General features: G+C 37.3%; 2 protein-coding genes and 1 pseudogene across 3 annotated transcripts; 1 reads left to right on the top strand and 2 right to left on the bottom strand.

Annotated features, from left to right (window-relative positions):
* Positions 1–660: 660 nt before the first annotated feature.
* LOC103995580 (uncharacterized) lies at positions 661–10,414 on the bottom strand. The gene is made up of 9 exons (XM_009416194.3): positions 10,257–10,414; positions 8,839–9,033; positions 8,346–8,398; positions 5,629–5,682; positions 4,017–4,289; positions 3,864–3,926; positions 3,686–3,754; positions 3,293–3,338; positions 661–910 (listed from the first exon to the last, which is right to left on the bottom strand). Exons 1-9 carry the CDS (start codon positions 10,276–10,278, stop codon positions 849–851), a joined length of 837 nt encoding a protein of 278 aa, XP_009414469.2. The 5' UTR covers positions 10,279–10,414; the 3' UTR covers positions 661–848.
* A 1,121-nt stretch (positions 10,415–11,535) lies between these two features.
* On the bottom strand, positions 11,536–14,982 carry LOC103996404 (bifunctional protein FolD 2-like; annotated as a pseudogene).
* Positions 14,983–17,047: 2,065 nt separating this feature from the next.
* On the top strand, positions 17,048–21,312 carry LOC135620318 (mevalonate kinase-like). Of its 2 annotated transcripts, none has more exons than XM_065123196.1 (5): positions 17,048–17,390; positions 17,530–17,773; positions 17,898–18,151; positions 18,443–18,856; positions 20,976–21,312. In XM_065123196.1, the coding sequence occupies exons 1-5, from the start codon at positions 17,249–17,251 to the stop codon at positions 21,083–21,085; spliced, it is 1,164 nt and encodes a 387-aa protein (XP_064979268.1). In that variant the 5' UTR covers positions 17,048–17,248; the 3' UTR covers positions 21,086–21,312. The 2 variants fall into 2 exon arrangements, with proteins under 2 accessions (XP_064979268.1, XP_064979269.1); XM_065123197.1 differs by having other exon boundaries at positions 17,128–17,390; positions 21,001–21,188.
* Positions 21,313–21,415: the final 103 nt, after the last annotated feature.

Raw genomic sequence — 21,415 nt, 5'->3', positions numbered from 1 at the left:
ATATTAGATGAGTTTACACTTGTTAATCTGATCTAAACATTTTGGAAATATAGTTCAGACCTATCTATGATAATATCAGAGCAAGTTCGATTTAGCACAGTTTAGTTCAATATTACATAATTCAGAACCATTCAACCTCTATGACTGTAACATATTATGCAACTCAAAGATCAGTCATGCGATGGGACCAGGCAGATATGTAACATATTTATACAACTCAACCAAGAACTGTTACAAATGATTAAAATTACTATGTTGTTGTTTCATAACTGATGTATGCTACTAGAAGAGGAAACATAACCTGTGTACCACAAGATCCATCCATCAAACAATCAGTTTTCGTCTAATCTTCTTGTCACTTGTTCCTGATACAAGCAAAAATCAAATCAAACCCCAAATTGCAATCTTTCCTCCTTCCTTTGTCTCCACCTATCCAGCATGGGCAAGTCAAAACACATGCTGGAATTACCTGCTTGATGGGCAAGTTCAGCTCTGAAGAAATTTTGTGCGTGTCACAACAATGTGACCAGTTCCAAAATGAGGGCAGCTGTATTTAGCAATGAGGTTTTCATTCATGAACAGAATAGCTTCAAGAGTTTTTCGCTTACTTGTGATTTTAAGCTTCAACTCTGACCAAGGAAAGCTAAAGAATTCGGCACATGATCTAAGTTCGTGTTGATATCATTTACTGAAAATTGTAAACGACTTGGGCGCATAAAAAGAGGGAATTTTTGGTTCGCCATGACAGTTCAAAGATTAAAAGCCAAATCAGATGGATTTCCCCAGCAATCATCAACATGGGAGAGCTTCTCCGCAAATCCAGGAGCACGGAGGGAATGAAGATTGACTCACTTTACCCCGTGGAATGAAGGCAAGACGGCAACAAGGGGATCTCCATAGCCAACAGCTTCTGTAAGACAAAAAAGGCTGGTGAGAAACCAAAAAATGAGTGAATATCTTATACGAAAATATGTTTACTACTCTCTATACAAACAAAAAATTAACATTGTTCACATTAATCACATGCGGCCAAACATGATTCTATTTCTTGATCATGATATATACAGCAGGTTCGAAAAACAATATTCTATATGAGCACCACTACTGAGGTGGGCTTGCATACATATAAATCCATCCAAACTACTATTTCCATATTTATAACTTTTGGTTTAGGATTTAAGAAGCATTAAATGTTTGACCCAACAAACATTGTTGACTTAAAGAAGATTAAAACAATCCAGTCAAAGTGGTTTAACCCTTAGCCTTTGATTTGCCATTTGCAAACCAAAAGTGGCACTTGACACAATCAGGAGTTCCTTAAGAGATTTCACTCAAGCTTTTCTCCTATACCCCAAGCATTCCTGGAAAATACAGCACATATTAGCCTAGCCTTCAACAATAGTATAAGGCATCTTGCAATATGAATGGTCCTACATCAGTGTCTCCACTTTGTGTAACACATCCACACTTATGTCATTTTCAACGAGTAAGATTATTTTAATTGACTCTCATCAATTCCTTATAAGCCCCTTTGTACAAATTCATCTTGAACCTTCATGTTTCTCTCCTACAATTCTTTAATAGATAGCTCAAGTTAATTAGCAAGCAAAGGTGAGTTCAAGTTCAATGGCACGTGAATTGATTTTAGGTAGAACTCATAACAACAATTTCCATAGCTAATATGAATTCAAAGATTCATTCCTTTTTGTTAAAAGTAAGGATTTTAATTCCGAATGATACCGCCTATATCGGGCGATACATACTGGTTTGCTAGCAGATCGGTACGTGGACCGCCCGCTACCGGGCAGTACTGTCGATTGGGGCTGTTTCCGCCTCGTTACCACCCGAAATTAGTCGATGACGGTATATTTCGACCGTCGCTGCCTGTTACCAAGCGGTATTAGCCGAGGGAGAAGAGGGAGAACTTGGAGATCCGATACCACTCTCCCTCGACAATCCCAATCCATCGCCGCCCTCCCTCGCTAGACGCTGCAGATGAGATGTCGCCTCCTCCTCGTCTGAAGCGATGAGGCCTCGGCATCGTCGACGACTTCTCATCCACGCGGGGAGAAGAAGCCTAGGCGAGCTTCACAGGGAGAAGAAACCGAGCAGAAGAAACGAGGCGATGTTTCTTCTCCCCATGTGAGCAAAAGAAATGAGGTGACGTCGCCTCTTTTTTTATATTTTAACTTTATCGAGCAGTACCGTATCAAGCTAAGCTCAATACTCTGATACGGTACAAAATGTGAACCTTGGTTGAAAGCTTTAGTTAGTTAGTGTTGGAGCATGTGTGGGCACAACACTAGTATTTCTTTTAATTTCAACTGTTGGTGGTAAATAATTATATTCTCTTTTGCATTCTAATTGTAAGGAACTTGCTGCATGTCAAAACCATCACTACTTGCAAAACAATTATATCTACTGCAAGTGGTTGAGGTCCATATTTTTCAATTGTAACGGAAAAGCTATTACATGCTTCGGTTGCAACCAATGACCATGGGCTTAAGCATGATCATGGAGCTCAAGGAAAATCCACATCTTACACAAAACCACAGGGTTACAGTTAACCATCTTTGGCAAACGCTAGACGTCGATACCTAGCTTCTAGTAAGCATGACCCATGTACCACGTTATCCAAAACAGGAAGATGCATACCATATGCACGAACATGATAGACTAGAGAGCGATGGAAGAAAGAAGAAAGGAGAGAAATGGGTTCAGGAGAGTAAAATGATGTTGGTTTCCCTCCCATTGTTGCTTCAAGAGCAGTAAGAGAAGAGAAATTTGATATATACACAAAAACCATTGTAACCAAGTTCAGATATATAAGAAAAGGAGAACTATTGAGGCATATTTGATTGACTATTGCACAGAGAATAACAAAATCTGCAACCAATGGAAGAGGAGCAGTTCTTTGGATCAATGAGTTCCTCGGCTATTCAAGTCAATTTATTACCGAAGCTGTGAAAGGAAGTTTCAAATATAGAAGAAGAAACAATGCATGAACTAATTAACAATAAATATCAATCACTTTGGTGAGTAAGGAAGTTGGTGGTGTCTGGCTCCATGAAGGCCAGAAAAGCTGCTGGTTGATTTGTAAGGTGGAAGTGAAGCAGTCGGAAGATAAAGAGGGTGGTTGTAATTTATATTCATATTGAGAATATGAGCTCTCATGGGCTTTCCCATTTTAATCTTAGCAGATACAAACAACTTGGATACAGCAGGCACAATCATATTCCAAAAGATAAGATGTACTATAAATGCAATAATTAAATATGGACTTCGACATTACCTCCATTCTCACAGAGGATCTTTATTACTTCTCCAGCTACATCTGACTGCACAAAAAGACAAGTGTCATTTAGTCTTGTGAAGTTGTTTGAATACATTAGTCTCTTAAGCATGGTTCGTCATATCGCGGCATACTTCCCATACTAGGCAATACATACCGGTCCGACAAGAGATCAGTATGAGTGGTACATATCGGCTTGTCAATATGTCCCATCGTTTCGTGTGTTGGTACATTGGTATGGTTCGATACGTACCCCATATCGACGACCGGTTGGTAAACCGGTATGGACTGGGACGGTGAACCATGCTTTTAAATAGTATCATACTGATGCCATTATTTATGGAGAGCAATTCAACTAAAAGTATAACAGACAGGGAATTAAAGAAAACTCACTCTAATGGGAAGTTCATTTCCAAATTGATCCAAGAAGCCAATAATTTGCCCTTCTTTGATGATGTCACCCTATCATTTATGAATCACAAGATCATTAAATACAAGCAATTCTTCAGAAATAAATTCAAGCATATGTTTGTATAAAATTACAAGTCATCAAATATCCTTATCACAAAACCTCTTTACAGATAGGAGGCTGTCTTTCCCCTTTCAACGATCTTCCACTTTGAAATGAACCAACCTAAAGGGGGTACAGCAAACATTTAAAAAAAAAAATCAGAGTATTACTACATAAAGTGGAAAAAGACTATCCCATTTAAGTCATGCACACCGTAGATGATGATACTAGAGCATATGCATTCAGTCCAGAAGCTTCTAAAGCTGCCAACTTTGATGTCTTTGCCGCAGAAACATAGGTAAATGGACTGGAAGCAGTTGCAGGAGACTTCTGCTCCAGAACAGGAGGGGAAGAAGGAACTGCTTCCACCATTGGCTTGCTTGGAATTGGTGGTGCTGTAATTGGTGACTCAATAGGAGCTGAAACTGAATTTGGGGCATTTGAGATTCCTACATCTCTTTTCAGGAACATTTCGAAATCACCAACCTGAAGAAAATTCCATAGCAATAATAAAGGATCCCAAGCTAATGGCTAACTGAGTGTTATCTTTAGTTCCAACTTCCAATTCAGATTATTATACTTGGATGTCAAAATCATGGGTGGATAGGACATAAAAAAACCATTTCCTCAGAGGTTTAGCTGTTGGGATGTATAAGTGATCTTACAAGATACAGTGAGAAATAATTGACTTTGATGAAGCACCAATTGAGAAAGATTAAAAATTTTTAGGTAGGCGCATGTCCAAGGAGAACCATCAAATGCAACACCGAGAAGAAGCAACTCATATCAAACTAAAAAAGTTGTTGGAGGGAGAGAGAGACACACACACAAACAAGGAAACTACTGTCTTAGTAATGGCTAACGGTAAGGCAACTGAGAACTGTCACAATAGAATCTACACAGAGGATGCAAATAAGAGCAACAGGGCTTCTAACTTGTCGTTTAAACTTTAAACCCAAGTTTCAGAAGAGAAAAAAAAAAGGTTGACCATTCTCAACCCCTGAAATTATAACGAAATATAGGGACCATTATAAAAAGTTACTATTTCTCATAGCCATCATCGATGTCTGGCATTACATGCTTGATCAATCACAGGTTCATCACAAGAAATATACTGTTAGCAACACAGCAAGTGTGTAGAACCTAGAAACTCGCAGCTAATTCAGGCGAGTTGAAAATTTAAAAAAAAAAAAGATCATAAGTGCAGGGTCTGCCATACAAACTACCATTTTAAACACAACCTAGAGGAGCATGAATTACACGTACAGTAAGTCTAAATATCTAATGCAATTTGCTTAGGAAAAACAAATATGAGTGAGAAAGAAGAACAACTTCGAATTTTCCTCAATTTCTACTGGAAAACAAAACATTCAACATTAGTGATTATCACTATGAAGAAGAAGGTACCTATGTCTTTTCACATATATCCAAGCAAGCTATGTACATTAGGATGCTGTACACAAAAATTGCTGGGTCTTTGAATTTGCTTTACTCTTAAAAATTTGTGATTATCAAGATTCATGGGACTGTTTTTCACATATAGCCCCAAGCCCCTAATACGGAAGTATGTATATTAAAAGTTATAGTATTGACTTCTCAATCTAAGAGGAATCGGAAAATGATGTTAGAAATGTAGCATGTCTAGAAGCATGTAACAACATCAGTAAGGCTCTAAAAGAGTAAAAATATCAGGTGCAATATCTTCCAGTAACCAAATTAGATTATAGCTCAAAGATGTTTGTCCCATAGTGCTGATCATTAATCAGGATTTATTATGAAGTGCTAAAGTCAGCGTTATGTTAGATTGATTAGATGCCAAACATACCTTCATTTTGAGCTCTGCGATATCTGTTAGGTCACAGACCTCCTCGATCAATGTCTGTAATGCAATGAGCAATTCAGGTGATATTCAGAACGTATTAATAAGGAGAGCAAAATTTTATATTATTCTACCAGTCTACTCAAACAATTTGCCAATCCAGTCATGAATTTAAAGCACCCCCTAAAAATAAGAATGGGCCTAGAATGGACTGGCTAGGACCAAAGTAGTGGTGCCAGCATTTATAATGAGCTCAAAATGCAGAGAATTCAAATCGAAAATTTTGCTGTGAAGTCTCCTTTTTTGCATTGAAACAACATTCTCGCGAGAAAACCCAGGTCAAAGAAACAACACAATATCTCATAATAGAAAACCAATATTGAAAGTCAACTGTAGAAAAAAAGAGAAAAAAAGTAATGATCTGTATGAATAATGTGTTAGGCCACCAAATCGTAGAAAGAAAAAAAAAGGACATCATCAAATATATTCTTTCTTGATCTATTTTAAAGACATTCATGGAGCACCTCGATCTAGAAGCATGAGAAGAATGTCTGATGGCTTCATTCAGGTTAGTCCCATCTCCCATTGGACATAAGAGACTTAAAAGTTCAATGGCTAAATAAGTTCTCTAAATGTTCTTTTATGTTAGATTTTTTCTCCATATCCAGACCATAGGCTAAAGGAACAGTAAGAGAAGTATTAGAACATAAGTAGTTCACCACAGTGGATGACAAGGTTCAGAACTGTACAAACATCCTTACAAGAATGCACATGTCACCCTTGTCATATGTAGTTACATAGTTATTAATAACTGGTCATCAAGAAGATTCTATTGTTTGGGGATTCATTCTGTTGTTTGGTTTGAGAAGTTCTATGGAAGTGAAGCAAGCAAAATCTTAAGAGTTAAAAGGGCATTAATGAATCTCAATGCCACTGATATGATATAGCTCAATTATCAATAGCATGGAATCCTCAATTGAAACTGACATGATAAAATATGGTCATAGATGCACAAGGAAAAAAGTTGGGCACTAGTGTTAGGACTCTAGCTAGGATAGTCCTAATTGAGTTTCATTGATCGGGACAATCATGTAAAACCTACCTAGCCGACCCCTATTAAAGATCATGAAGAGGCCAACTAAGGATAGGATTAGTTTGGAGTTTGCTTCTTAGAGAAGCATTAGAAGTTGGTTAGAAGTAGGAGTCTTGAGTATGAGTCATAATTGAGTAGGAGTCCTATTAGGAGTTGAGGTTTAGAAGATCTATAAATAGCCATGTATTCATCCTCTTTTAATAAGCAAGAGATGAAACTTTTTAGCAACCTTTGAGAAGTAACTTGGAAGAAGAAACCCCTATAGAGTTTCAAGGAGACCGATCCCCTAAAGAGATCAACCCCAAGCTTAGAATTCGCAAGGGTTCTACCAACTAGCTTTAATGTTCTTTTATATAACCAATAAAAGATATTCATGAAAAGAGTAGAGGGATGGAGACCTTATCATAGAAGGGTTGACAATGACAAAATAGGAGAGAGAGAAAGAAAGCTAGCCATGTTCCATGCCCATATTTCTTCCCAAGCTAATGGGAAGGAATGTGCTAGAGTTGGCCACCCTACGATCTCTCTCTTCTTGAAGTATAGGTAAAAAAGAGGGCAAACCAAAGCTTCCACAAATGCAAGATATATAATCTTACCTCTACAAATAGAAATCTTGTTTCTTAGCCCAAACCTCGATCATCCAGGTCATAAAGGAGTAATCCGGCAGGCCATCCATTGTCTTCTTGAAGTATAGGTGTTTGACACACAATTACAGATTAGTCAAATGCAATTGGAATATTAATTACAGTTTAGTAATAGGATAAGACATCCAGTAAGAAGTCATTGAGGCCATATTGTCTTATTTTGTACATATGACAGGTGAATAGCTGCAAAGGGATCTAGATGTGCCAGATCATTGTTTCACCCCACTATTTCTAATTGAAAAATACTAGACATTGACAAGAAACTGCAACAAGGCAATTAGACCAGATAGCTTCAGTTATTTATCCAAACATGGTGGCAATTTTATCATGGATTTTATCTAATGATATATTTTATTGATGGATAAAATGCCTCCTGGTATTGATGAGAGGAATCAATATTTCCACCATCTCTAATTGCCCAGAGGTGAGTGCTTGATACAGAAAATTGACCCTCTAACAATATTAAAAGAAAAACATGGTGTGATTCAATTAATTGATGCATTGACTGTTGAAATTTAACTTCTTCAAAGCATTGCAAGACCTTTAGTAGCAGTATGAACCAGAAAGGATGGAGTTTAATTCGACTTAGTAATTAATCTGTTATTAATTCGACTTCATATTTGAAAATTTATATGCATTGGATAATATTCGATGCTCTAATCAGGATAAAGTTTTGATCCGTTGAAAAAAAAAAAACACAAATACATTGATAATAGCCTAAGCAACCACAGATAGGAACTGAGAAGTTATTGCAAACCCATAAGGCCATAAATCAATCAACAAGGGGATAAGCATATTGATCAATGTTTAAGATAGAGTTACATTTGATGCACACACAGCATTATTAAGTTAAAGGTGCAGCAAGAGCACCGCCTGCTTTCAATTACCTAAACAGAGAAGCATAAAGAATTCAGAAGCAAAAAATGCATCATGTATAGACATGAAAGCTCTCCAAGTATCTAAAAACAGCCAGAGAAATTTTTGACCTGACATCCATTTGGAAAAGTTGAGGTGATTGAATTCTTCTGATCGGTGTCAGCTGCATTTAGAGGGACAAAAATTGCTATCAAGATTATGTGTCTGAATGGCATATTGCTTAGGATGTCAATCAACAAGCTATAGAATATACATTAATAGGTTATCAAAAAGAAGAACAGACGGCCAGCTTGCCAACCACTTTAATTGGATATGACAAAAGAATCTCATAAATTTTGTATGAAAACTTCAAATAGTCCCCCATTCCCATAAGGATTAACTCTTTCCCAAATTGACTCAATGGAGGCATTCAATTATGACCATGACTTTTATGTATTAGAAGTTTTTTCTCTAGTCATGTTTGTGTAACATTATGATTATTAAAATATCAATCCTGCAGAACTTAATAAAAAGTAATGTTTTAACATGTTACTAGCAAACAGTGAGAAGTATCAAAGTTTTTTTTTTAATTTGTAAAATAGTATGTAATTGAACATGACTTACCATTCGTAGTCAAAGCTGATGTATTCTGTGAGGCCTTTACATGTAATGAATGTTTTGGGAGAACCATTGAGGAAATAGATCTCTGGCATTCTTCTGGAACCCTCTGTAATAAAGATTTTGAAACAGTACTGGAAACAAGGATGGGAACAGGCTTCTCAACTGAAGAGTGTCCATGGAAAATTGTCCTAGGGGCACCTAACAAGAAACAGTAATGCAAATGTTTACTATAAATGTTGTTTTTATTCATAAATAAACTGGAAAAAATTGCCACAGAACAAAATAAAGTGGACACAAAGAACACTTCAGTAGACAAAGTAACCAGAAAGTGTACCTCCTAGCAAATTGAAGTGAAATTCTTGCACACAAGATATTCTCTCTCTCTCTCTCTCTCTCTCTCTCTCTACATCTTCACAATGTCAAATGACATCTAATAGGGGCAAAGCAAGTCGATTGCACATGAGAAGGCCCAAATCCATAAGACAACTTCATCCACAAGTCTCATACATAGTTGACAACTCTATTTTATATAGTTAATTAGATTCTAAAAGTTCCAAAGCTTCGGTAGTCTGAAAATATGAATTTGTCTAATATTCCCTATTTTGAATCAAGAATGCAAACTAGTGTTAAGCTCTGACAAAGTCAGATATGGGTAAGAGACTTGCTATTGATGAAACTTGACAGAAGAGCAAGTGACGATTCCCTTAAAATAGTCCAGATGAACAAATGTGAGAAAAATATAGGAAAATGTATTCGTCGTGGAATAACACAAGATGTAAACCAGAGAGCCTAGTCATAAAGCAATTCCTACTCCTCTTTCCCTTGAATGCATATTATTTCCACGTTCCACTACATCAGTCGGGAAGTTGTATTCAGTCATAACGCGGATTAATTGTTAGCCATGAATCTCCTAAAAAAAGTTTTTTTTTTTGAACAGTTGGCCGTGGGATGCATCAGATTTAACTTCAAACTTGTTGTCCCAAACTGGTCCATATTATTATCTCCATGCCTCGATAGTTAATCACCCAATTACAATTAAGCACCATTTTTCTTTTCCTCTTCTTTTTTCGTCTGTGTTTCTTTGAATCGGACTTCTAACTTTTTTCTTGATGCGAGTTTATCAACCACGAAACCATTAAGCACGTGGCGTCGAAACAAAGTTACTGCTCCACCTTCAGAATCCACACATGGAGGAGCTTCGCTTCCTTCAAAGACAAACCCTCGTTGTTTGTGGCAATCACCACCCAATGAAAAAAGGCTCAAATATCCAAAGAGAAAATGAGCAGAAGTCACACAACTTTCGCTACCAGAACTGCAGATGGATCAAACAAGCCTTCAAGAACGGAAGCACGAGAACACGGCGTCGGAAGATCCACAATAGCAAGGAGTAAGGGAAAAAGGGAGTGAGGTCGAAAGATTACCGAGGAACGATGGAAGAGCCATGGCAGATTCCTCGGAGAAAAGGCGGATCTGGGAAGACCAAGAGAAAAATAGAGATCAACGGCAACGAGGACAATGTGAGTCTTATAGAGAGAGAGAGAGAGAGAGAGAGAGAGAGAGAGAACAGCCAGGCGGATCTCGACATGTCCGCCCTCGCTCTTGTAGGTTTCTCCGCTGCCGCGGTGGGGTGAAACGAAACTGCGAAACGCAGAGGGAAACTATGCGGAGAATCTCTCTTTCAGCGCTGCTGTGAGATCCGACTTAAATTACAAGTGGGCTAATTACATGTTATCGTAAAATCTCGATCCTACGCTTAAAAATAATATATTAATATTTTTTTATAATTATATGAAAGTAAAACTTTTATTTACCCTAATATCATCGATTTTATCAATAAAAATATAAAAAATAAAAAATAATAATAATATTTTTAGTTGATGATGACAAATGATATCGATTATAGCAAGCAACATTGACGGTGGTGGACGATGACACCGTTGTTGAGGGTCCTAAATGATTATTGTAGATAAAGAGAACGATGATAAAAATAAAGATCGTTTAGTATCTACGTCAATACCGGCACAGCTACAAGTAGCAAAAGGATCATTCAACATTTACATAAGCATCGATGCAAATATAAAACGATAAATGATCGCTCGATAATTATGTTGACATCGACCTAGATATAAAGCAGCTCTCATATCTCGTTATCACTCACATTATCCATAACAGTCATCTGCGATCCTCAATGATATCGCACGTCCATGATCACCAACCGGAACATTAAAAAAAATTATAAATAAATCTAAATATTTTACTTTTGTAATTATAGAAATATCAATACGTTAAAAAAGATTCATATTATAACAATGCATTTCTACTAAACTTTTGCTCGTTGACTTCTTCAGAACTCTTCTGTTGTACTGACAGAAAGTGTCACTTACCATATATATATTTTTTCTCTTTGGGTTTGCATTCATTCTTGCGATAAAACGTAATATCGTCACAAAATTTAACACAGCGTATATCCTTTGAAACATTAAGAAACTCTACATACGTCAATATCATTAATATTTATCCAGAAATTTCAGATAGCCAATTTTAATCGTGATTAAATTTTTCTTGAATTTAAAATATGTAAAATATAATGTATTCCTAATTTTTATTAATATAAAGAATTAAAGTTTTATTTTAATTATCAACTTAATATCCAATTAAAATTAATTTCAATTGCACATATGTAATTTTTTTAAAAAAATATTAATTAAGCTGTAAGTTTACAAGGTGGTATGCATGAGATGAGGTCTATTGTCCACTTCATAATAAGTGGTTGCATAACTGTTTCTAGCTTGGTAAGCTAGATCATGAGCATTAATGTTATTCTCTCTTTAGATAGGAGCCCAATGGATAACATTTGAGTTGGGATGCCAGTGTAAGATAATATGATTTTGCTGAGATAGCTTATAGCTTGTAAGGAGCATTTGACTTCCATGTCAATAAGGTATTCTTTTTGTACTCCAAACAGCCCTCTAAAGATATCCATACATTCAGCTTGGATGGGGTTGCTTGCTTGGCTTGGAATACCTCCTGAGGGATTGATGTTGTTGTCTTCATCACCAATAACAAAACCTAAACCAACAATTCCAGAGTTAGCAAAAAAAAAAAAGGCATCAGTTTCCGAGAGCTAAGAGCAATGATGTATTAGTAAGGTAGTGTCAAGAATCACAAATGATTCATAATTCATCTCATCAGGAGATTTAATATAGTCTCTCATCATGACCATAGCTTCACATCGAAGATATTTTGCCTTTATTGCCTCAAAAGAGAATTTTGGTCATGATAATTGATAAACATGAGTTGAAATAAATGTGATATCTAAACAATGGAATCGGTTATTTATAAATCCATAATTGCATTTATGATGTGTAGTATAATTTCTAGCAATTTAGGGATTGACTGCAAGCAACTAAAATACAAAATTAAACCGAGAAGTTGAGCAGGAAGCAGCAAATAGTTAATGGAATAATTTCTGACACGTTAAAGCCACATTATTACATAATCTACATAAAAGTTAAACCGATCTTTTTGTTGAAGCTCACAGTTTTAAAGAAACATATGGTATATCAAAAATTATAAGCACAAAGCTCACTGTTACTGGTAAATAGCAATTAAAAGCTAAACTATCAAGTCAGGCCATTCTGCAGTATATAACAATAATAGCAAAACCAGCAAGCAGAAAAGAGACCTTTATTGTGTGATTTTACGTTTAACACCATCCAAAGTGTTCTTGATCAACATTGCGACGGTCATCGGTCCAACACCTCCCGGGAATGGTGTTAGCCATCCTGCCACCTTGCTTGCTTCTTCGAAATCAACATCCCCAACAACTCTGTAACCTGATATCCTACTAGGGTCATCTATGGCATTGGTTCCAACATCGATAACAGCAGCACCAGACTTAATCCAGTCTCCCTCGATCTGAAAAAGACATGATAGATCTTTTTACTAGACAGTTTATCTAGCATAACAATTTCTACCGGCCAGCATAAGTTATCAGAGCAATTGTACTTGCTTTAAAGAATCATTCCATGATAATACAAACATACAGTATATGAATTGTACTTTTTGAAATCACAGTTATCGAGCTTACCATCTTGGCTTGTCCAGCTGCGGTGATAACAATGTCAGCTTCTCTAATAATGCTTTTAGAATCATGAGCGTGCGAGTGAATGATGGTCACAGTTGCATCTGCTTTCAGGAGAAGAAGGGCCACTGATAATTCCACCATATTGCTCCGGCCAACAACAACCGCCGTTTTGCCTTTTATGCTTATTCCACTGTGTTAGAAGTTCAAGACATCCCTGCAAAATAAATACATGTGTTAGGTAAGTTGAAGCCCAAATTAGCACCTTTGAGCACTAAAGGAAATCTCACATCCATTAGATAACCTAGATGGTGAATTTTTGTGGTTAAATATACCTTTGGAGTGCATGGCTGAAATAAGGGCTCTCTTCTCTTCATTGCAAGCTTTTCCAAAATTTAGAGGATGAAATCCATCAGCATCTTTCTCAGTACTGATTTAACTCAATACTTTCTCTTCATTTATGTGTTTTGGCAAGGGAAGTTGAACAAGTATCCCTGAGAATTAAGCCAAAATACTCATATTAAACATAACTAGTTCTTAAATGGGAAATTATAAGACTAGAACTTAAATGGATGTCATAAATGAAATAATATGATGTGATAAACTATGACGAAGCTGTACAAGGCAAACCTATATGGTAAGGATTGAATTTAACATGCTAAAGCCCCAACAGAATTTTTGGCTGGCAAAAGTAAAGCATAACTTGACAAACTCATAAAAGGATCTAACTTGAAATGCTCAAGATAGAATAAAACATGAACACATATGTCATACTAAAAATGACCCCAGATTAAGAAGCATTTAATTTATATATGTATGAAACAAAAAACAAGTATAAAGCAATTCTTAAGAGAAACAGAGAGCGATTCAATGTTTATCTGGTGAAGTATCTGAAGAGTTCATGTTGAAGCAATTTGGATAGAAAAACCAAAACAAATTTGTTAGAGTTCACACATCAAAATTATGAGACGTAGTACATGTGAAATGATTCGTTTTTGAAATGCCTTGTGGCAAAATGGTAGACAAGGAATACCACATTCAAGCATGGAGAATTGGAGAATGTTTAGAATGAGAAAGCCTGATAAATTAAAAACTAATGAACATAAATCAAGAATTCCTTGCTTTCCAGTATTAAAAAGGAATAGTAGCACATTTCTGAAAGTTGAATTCCTCACAATTTCCTATCCTTCTGGACAAACATGCCTTGATATATTTCAGATACACAAGCAATATATTTCCAAAAGAAAGTTTCTCTTGTAGAATAAGAGGTAGCAAACCCAAATGAAAATTTTCAAGAAACAGCTCAGATCTTTTTATCCAGTAGCAATTTTGGCTTGTTTAATCAGCAGTTAGCTACAATGACAAAAGGAAGAAGAACCAGAATGACCTTCCACACGTGAAAGTAACTAAAATGCCGTACCAATTCAAATATCAGAAAATAATTTACAGCATTTCCATCATGTTTCCACGGCACCAATTCCTGATCATCAGATATAACCAATAACGTCGAGAATAAGGAGGATCTCGAGGACGAACCATGTACATCTGGGTCGTCGTTCAACTCGTGAACCTTAGCAACCACGTCCACCCCGGAGATCTGCTCGGGGAAGTCGACATCGATCGACCGGATGCCCACCTCGGCGCAGGACTTCCGCTTCATGCTCACGTAGCTCTGCGAGTCCTTCCGCACCCCCACGTTCACCACCGCCAGCCCCGGCACCTGAGATTCTCCAACTAAAGAAACGAACGCAAAAACCCAATCAATCGCCGGGGTAGGTCGATCCAAGAAAGATCGAATCGGAGACTACGCGAGAGGGGTTTCAGATCCGTGCCTTGTTGTAGTTCTGAGAGACGGATCGGACTTCGACGGCGATTTCATTCCGGAAGGATCGAGCGATGGCTTTGCCGTCTATACTCGTCGCCAATGATGATGTATGTGAGGGAGTAACAGATCGAGAGGAGATGGAAGAAAGCCCGATCGGGTGTAGTGATGGGCTGTGGTTCGTCTTGTGGAGTGCCGTCTCCGACCGAATGCCTTTTGGGCCCATCGTTTCCAATGCTGGAATATATATATATATATATATATATATATATATATATATATATATATATATAATTTATTTATATTTGCATAGGGAAATATAGAACGAAGGAATGACTTCATTTGAAAGTTAATTGTTGGATGTAAAATACTCATATATCAGAATCAAGCATTCAATGTTCATATCATCACCATGTCGTAATCTTCCTTCCTTCCATGATAATATCTATGCGTGGACGGGAATAAGTTCCCAACGAGATCATACTGCAGTACTCGATTCACCCTTCTCCTTCCCCTACGACTCCAACCAAGACGATCGAGAGCATCGAAGCAACTGCAGTCGACTGGATTCATGTGTGGCTCCATGGCCCCAGAAACATGAGTTTTCTCATGGGATCTTCCGAGTTCACGGAGCTCCGACATGCTCCGGCACCAGCCCTCGAATTCTCGCGTAGCTTCTGCGTCAGACTTCCCACCAAAGCCATGGTTGCTCGCTTGACTTCGTGGCCCCAAGAGCTCTCCCCCGGCATCTGCGACGGCTTCATGGCTTGGGTTTCTCGAATAGCTACTGTTCTCCCAGAAGCATCGGTAAAGGGAGGCATATATAGAATCAGATTAAGAATGGCATCTTTGGAGATGAGGATATGCTGTCTTCTCAAGTTGGACGACGGGAAGATTGTGTTTTGATGCGTGTATACTTCATTGTCGTCGCAGGGAATAATGATCTCTTCCTGCGACTCTTTTCCACCACTTGGTTTAGACGGAATAACGGTGACGAAGAAACCTGCTTTGGAACTCGTCGTCTTCGTTCATGACTCCCAACTCGGTAGAATAAAGCGAAGGAAGCTTCTGAATTGAGTGGATCAAACAGTGAGACGTATCACTGAAACTTGATGGGTTCCTCGAAGCCTCCTTGCCATGTCCGGCTGGAATATGCAGGATGCTACTGGATCGAGAGAGTGGATGATGGCAAGTGCTGCTGGTCGTTCAACGATTCTTTGATTCTTTTGTTTGATGGGCAATCGAGCCATTTCATCTAATATTCTTTTTTAATTAAAATATTTTTTTATTATATTAAGGATGTATCAACAAAGACTATAATATTCCAATTTATTTTCATATTAAAAATAAAAAAAAAATTGAATAAATTTATATAGGTTATAAAGTTTAGTATCATTAACTTAGTCATAAATATTATTAGTCAATGGTTTAATCTTAATAAATTAATGAACCGATTATCAAAATTAGATTGAATCATAGTAAATAGTACTATAGTTAATATTGAGCATCAAACTATACGAAGGATTATTCATAGATTAGATGGCATGTTAAGGTGGAAGTGCCCCCTCAGCCTATCAACTTCGTTTGGTCTAAATCACTGATCAAAATGCAGTTGATAGTAGTACATTCATCATACCCTTATAAGTCAATCTTAATATTACCCACTTTCGATATGGGATTAATCATGGATGTTACAATAAATAAATAAATAAATAAAAAAATATATATATATTTTCAGTTTTCTTTTACTCGATGACATTGAGTTTTGGTATTATTTTTGTACTTATTTATTTTGATAATACATTTTTCTTCGTCTCAAAACGAATATTTCGATTTGGGCGTTCCCGTCTTGGTCATATCCACCGCACGTGAACAACGAGCATAGGCATGCGTGCACACGTGATTTCCTCACCAACCTCACTTATTTTCCCTTAATTACTTACATTCAATGAATCAAATATTCTATAAATTACGTGATTTATAATTAAAATATTAAGAACTCAATTACGATATCCCTTTATTTCTGCTCGCAAAGGATCGATTTATCTTTCATATCTTAAGTAAATTATCAATATCAACGATAATATACGTTGAAATCTAACAACTCGATTGGATGCATAAAACTATTATGAATCAACCATAAAATCGTGAATGGGAAAGGGAAATGATGTGCTCAAATAATACATGCATTATTAGAATTATTGTTGTATGAAAATTGGAGTAAATTTATTGGAATATCACACGAAAATTTAGAAAAAAGAAAAAGAAATCTAAAATTTATGTCCTCCTTTTATTGGTTGCATCGTGTGATCGACGAGGAAAACGTTTTCGTTTTGATCGTGACATCCACGTGAAAGCCAACCAAATTTTATTGGTTTGGAGGTTCACGTGTAGGAGAGAATCTGGTAAGCGAGATGGAGTAGAGAAGGGCAAGCTTGAAATCTACCAGTTGTTGATTCTTGGTCTTGGCCTCGGATTGTGAGCTTTCCGTGCACCGTTCGTTGTTAATGGCGGAGGTCCGAGCTCGTGCCCCCGGCAAGATCATCCTCTCCGGCGAGCACGCCGTCGTCCACGGCTCCACCGCCGTCGCCGCCGCCATTGACCTCTACACCTACGTCTCCTTCCGCCTTGATTCCCCCCTTCCCACTGGTTTGGATCTCTTCCGCCGTCGATTTTTCGTGCGACTAAAGATCGGATTTTTTTTATTTTTTTTTGTTGTTGAGGGATTTAGGTTTTCGAATTCGTTAGCCTTGTGCTCGAAGTAGAAATATTGTGTTGTTCTTTCCAGAGAATGGTGATGGATCCGTAGAATTAGAGCTTAAGGATATGGCCTTGGTGTTTTCTTGGTCGTCCTCGAGATTAAAGGAGGTGTTGGGGGACGGTTTTGCTGATTCTTCAACCCCAGTTTCGTGCTCGCCGGGACGAATCAAGTCGATTGCTGCCCTCGTCGAAGAACAGAACATCCCCGAAGCCAAATTTTGGCTTTCTTCCGGGGTTTCCTGTTTTCTCTATCTCTACACCTCGATCCATGGGTATCAACCCATGCTAACACTCTTTTCTCTTCCCCTCATTTGCTTCATCTCTCTCTCTCTCTCTCTTTCTCTCTCTTCTTTAATCCATGCATTCTAAGCCTTTTCATTGTTTCTGTTTTCCCAGCTACAAGAGAGGAAAAGTGGTTGTCACGTCGGATCTGCCTCTGGGATCGGGGCTTGGTTCATCTGCTTCATTCTGCGTCTCGGTCGCTGGTGCTCTGCTTGCTTTATCTGATGCCATAAGCGTCGACACCTCGCAGACTGAATGGTTTAAATTTAGCAAGAATGAGCTTGAACTGGTGACTAGATGGGCATTCGAAGGGGAAAAGATTATTCATGGAAAGCCATCTGGCATTGATAACACCGTAAGCACATTTGGTATGTAATCTTCTGCGGTGCTTTAATTAACTTGTTTGAGTCGTGTAATTGTGTTCTTCTTGTGTTAATCTGCATAATTTTCTATCATATTGAGGCATAGTCATTCTAGAAGAGATGATCGTCTGTGCTCTTCATTTTATGGGGTAAAAAGTTTGAGTTGTGTGATAAGGTTCTTCCTTCTCAATAGTTTGATAATTGATCATTGCATATGTTATCATTTTTTTTCTGTCATTTTTTGTTTCTATGGAGCCATTTCGTTGTGTGGTTAAACTTCGAGTGCACATGCAACAGGTGGCATGATTCAGTTCAGGTCGGGTGAGTTGACTCACATCAAGTCGAGTGCTCCTCTAAGAATGCTCATCACTAATACAAAGGTTGGGAGGAACACAAAAGCACTGGTTGCTGGTGTATCTGAAAGAGCATCCAGGCATCCGGATGCTATGGCTTCTGTGTTTACTGCAGTCGATTTTATTAGCAAGGAATTATCGGCCATTATACAATCACCTGCTCAAGATGACATATCCATCACTGCAAGAGAAGAAAAGATAGAGGAGTTAATGGAAATGAATCAAGGTTTACTCCAGTGCATGGGGGTAAGCCATGCTGCTATAGAGACGGTGCTTCGAACCATGCTGAAGTACAAATTAGCTTCCAAGCTGACCGGGGCTGGTGGTGGAGGGTGTGTTTTGACACTGCTGCCAACATGTATGCTTCTTGTTCTTTGTCATCTTATCAAATCTTTATCTTTTTTGTTGAATCTTTATGGTGAAATTCATTTTAGGTTTATATTTGAGTTTATTTTTGACTTCTGACAGTCTAGACTAAAAAAATTTTAAAATGTAAAAACCTTGAGAAGAGTGAGTTGTGACAGTGCATACAAATTAGGCATTGCCAGCTTTGATAATAGTCTTGTTTTCCTGAAAGAAAAATTTTGAACTAGTATGATCTGTTTATTCAGTTGTCCTCTTCTGTTTCAGAACTATTATGATCTGTTTATAAGAATCTTACTTTGGTTGCCCTGACTTTGAGAAAAAGTGTACTGGTACAATTTCAGGATGGCATTTGGCAATGCAATTTGGTTCTGGCTACTAAATTGGCATAATCGAGGAGATGAATTACAAGATTTTCTCAGGATATTGACAATTTGACACCATAGGGATGAATTTTGTTCTAATTCTAACACCTACCGCCCATATAATCAGCAACAATTGACAATGAAATGATCTTGGATCACTGAAAACGATACAGCTGTTAAAAAATAGTAACTAATAGCCTGAGGTGGACAAACTTGGAGAAACACAAATGTGAGGTAGAAGGAATAATGGATTGGCTAGTAGTAGAACAAGGAAAATTAGCGAAGGCCTTCATGAGTTGGCTAAGATTTGTGGGAAATTTTTTTAATGGAGTTAGATGGTTATATGGATAAATTTCTTTGTGGATATGCATGTATACCAAGATATATACAGTGAATATGGGGTTATTGGCTTCTGTCTAAAGAGACTGACATTCGAAATCTGTAATGGAGGCTTTTTGTGATACAGGAAGTTTGGCACAGTATTTGCACTAACACATGCATTTCAAGAAGAGAAATGAAAATAGGCTTTAAGGAGACAACTTTCAAATCTAGTGATCTTTGGAGAGCAAAACTTTTTAAAAATACAAGGTCTTTTTCTGTGTTATAAGGGAAGAAGCACAAAAGAGCTTTACAAGGTCTTTTCAAGGAAAGCGGCATGTGATAACCGTAGAAAGACATGCATATATGAGCATCTCTTGTGGATGCTATTAAATGTTTAATTTTTAATGGTGGTTTTGTATTTCACTATTCACCATATTACACTTAAAGGGAGTCTAAATGCATTAGATGTACGCACGCATATATATTGAGTGCTTCTAATTTTTAAACATGTAAGAAAATGTTTGTCTGGGGTTGCTATATTTTTGGAAAATAATTTTACAGGACTGATAATTTAAGATTGTTATTGCTTTGGTTGTGAAGGATAAAAACCTAAAATGCCACTTAAATTATGCATTACAAACAATTATAAACAAAAGTTCAGCAGAAAAATAATCTGAAAGGAATTGCTAGATGATTTTTTTTTAATGTACAATCCCTATAGTTAGGGTTGTTCTATAGGCTAAGCGTGGGATGGATGGCATCCTGTGGTACATTGCATATCTTGTCACTTGAACACCAATTAAATGTAAGTTGTGCTGTAACCGGACTGTGCATACATGGAATTTAAGTCTTTGGTGTTAAGAGTTTATCTGCTGCAGGATTGATCCTTGTCTGAACTAAACACCCAGTAGCCGAATAGCACATGAATTCTAAAAGTGTTCTGTCCCCCTTTGTGTTCTACTACATGACATTGTGATATTTAAGCATGCAGGATCATGAGTGGGGTAAAAAAAGAAAAAGGAATAACCTTGACTTCCAAGATGCAATTTGACCATCGAGTAGAAGCAGAAATTAAATGAGCATGAGACAACCTAATAGAAACATTCAGAATATGCGACTTGGTTCTTGTACCTTGTAGGACGAAGGATAGGCTCTGTTTTCTCCATATATATTATTTCATTGTTGCATTTTGAGGTTAAGAAATGGCATGCTTTAAATTGTAACATACAGTTGAAGGATTCTTCTTCTTTTTCATATTGAAATTTGAAATATCAATGATATATCAAACCCCCTATTCCACTGACTTTAAATTGTAGATATAACTACTTTTCATACTTTCATTGTATCCCCCACAACTCTTATTTTTTTGCAACTAATGCTTATATCTCTCCATCTTGTCATCCAATGCCTCCCTCGACCATTGAACAGTGCTATCTTGCACGATCATCGATAGGGCTATTGCTGAGCTCGATTCATGCGGCTTCCAGTGCTTGAAGGCTGAAGTTGGTGGGAGAGGTCTTGAGATTTGTTTCAGCTGATTATTTGATTTTCTGGATCCGGAAAGTGCCCTGTTTTGGTTGCGTAACATGAGGAATTTGGGGATGAGGATGCAATTAAAGGACAAGGTTGACTTGTGTTCCTCTGAACTCCAGCAGTCCTTTTGACCTTTATTCATGCTCTTTGGCTGCTGTTCTGTAAACTTCACCTATTTTTGCCTTTGTGAACTTTCTTATCGAATAAATAAGATATTGTCCTTCGCAGATCAGCATTGTTTCTTCCTGCAAAGTATCATCTTGCTGGATACTGAATTGTGCAAAGAAGTATTGTTGAGATCTAGAAATTGCATGCTCATATACCATACGATGGCT

Source organism: Musa acuminata, chromosome BXJ2-8 (assembly GCF_036884655.1).
Source record: "Musa acuminata AAA Group cultivar baxijiao chromosome BXJ2-8, Cavendish_Baxijiao_AAA, whole genome shotgun sequence".
NCBI lineage: Eukaryota > Viridiplantae > Streptophyta > Magnoliopsida > Zingiberales > Musaceae > Musa > Musa acuminata.
The sequence above is the reverse complement of the archived record's forward strand: the minus strand, read 5'-3'. Positions and strand labels throughout refer to the sequence as shown.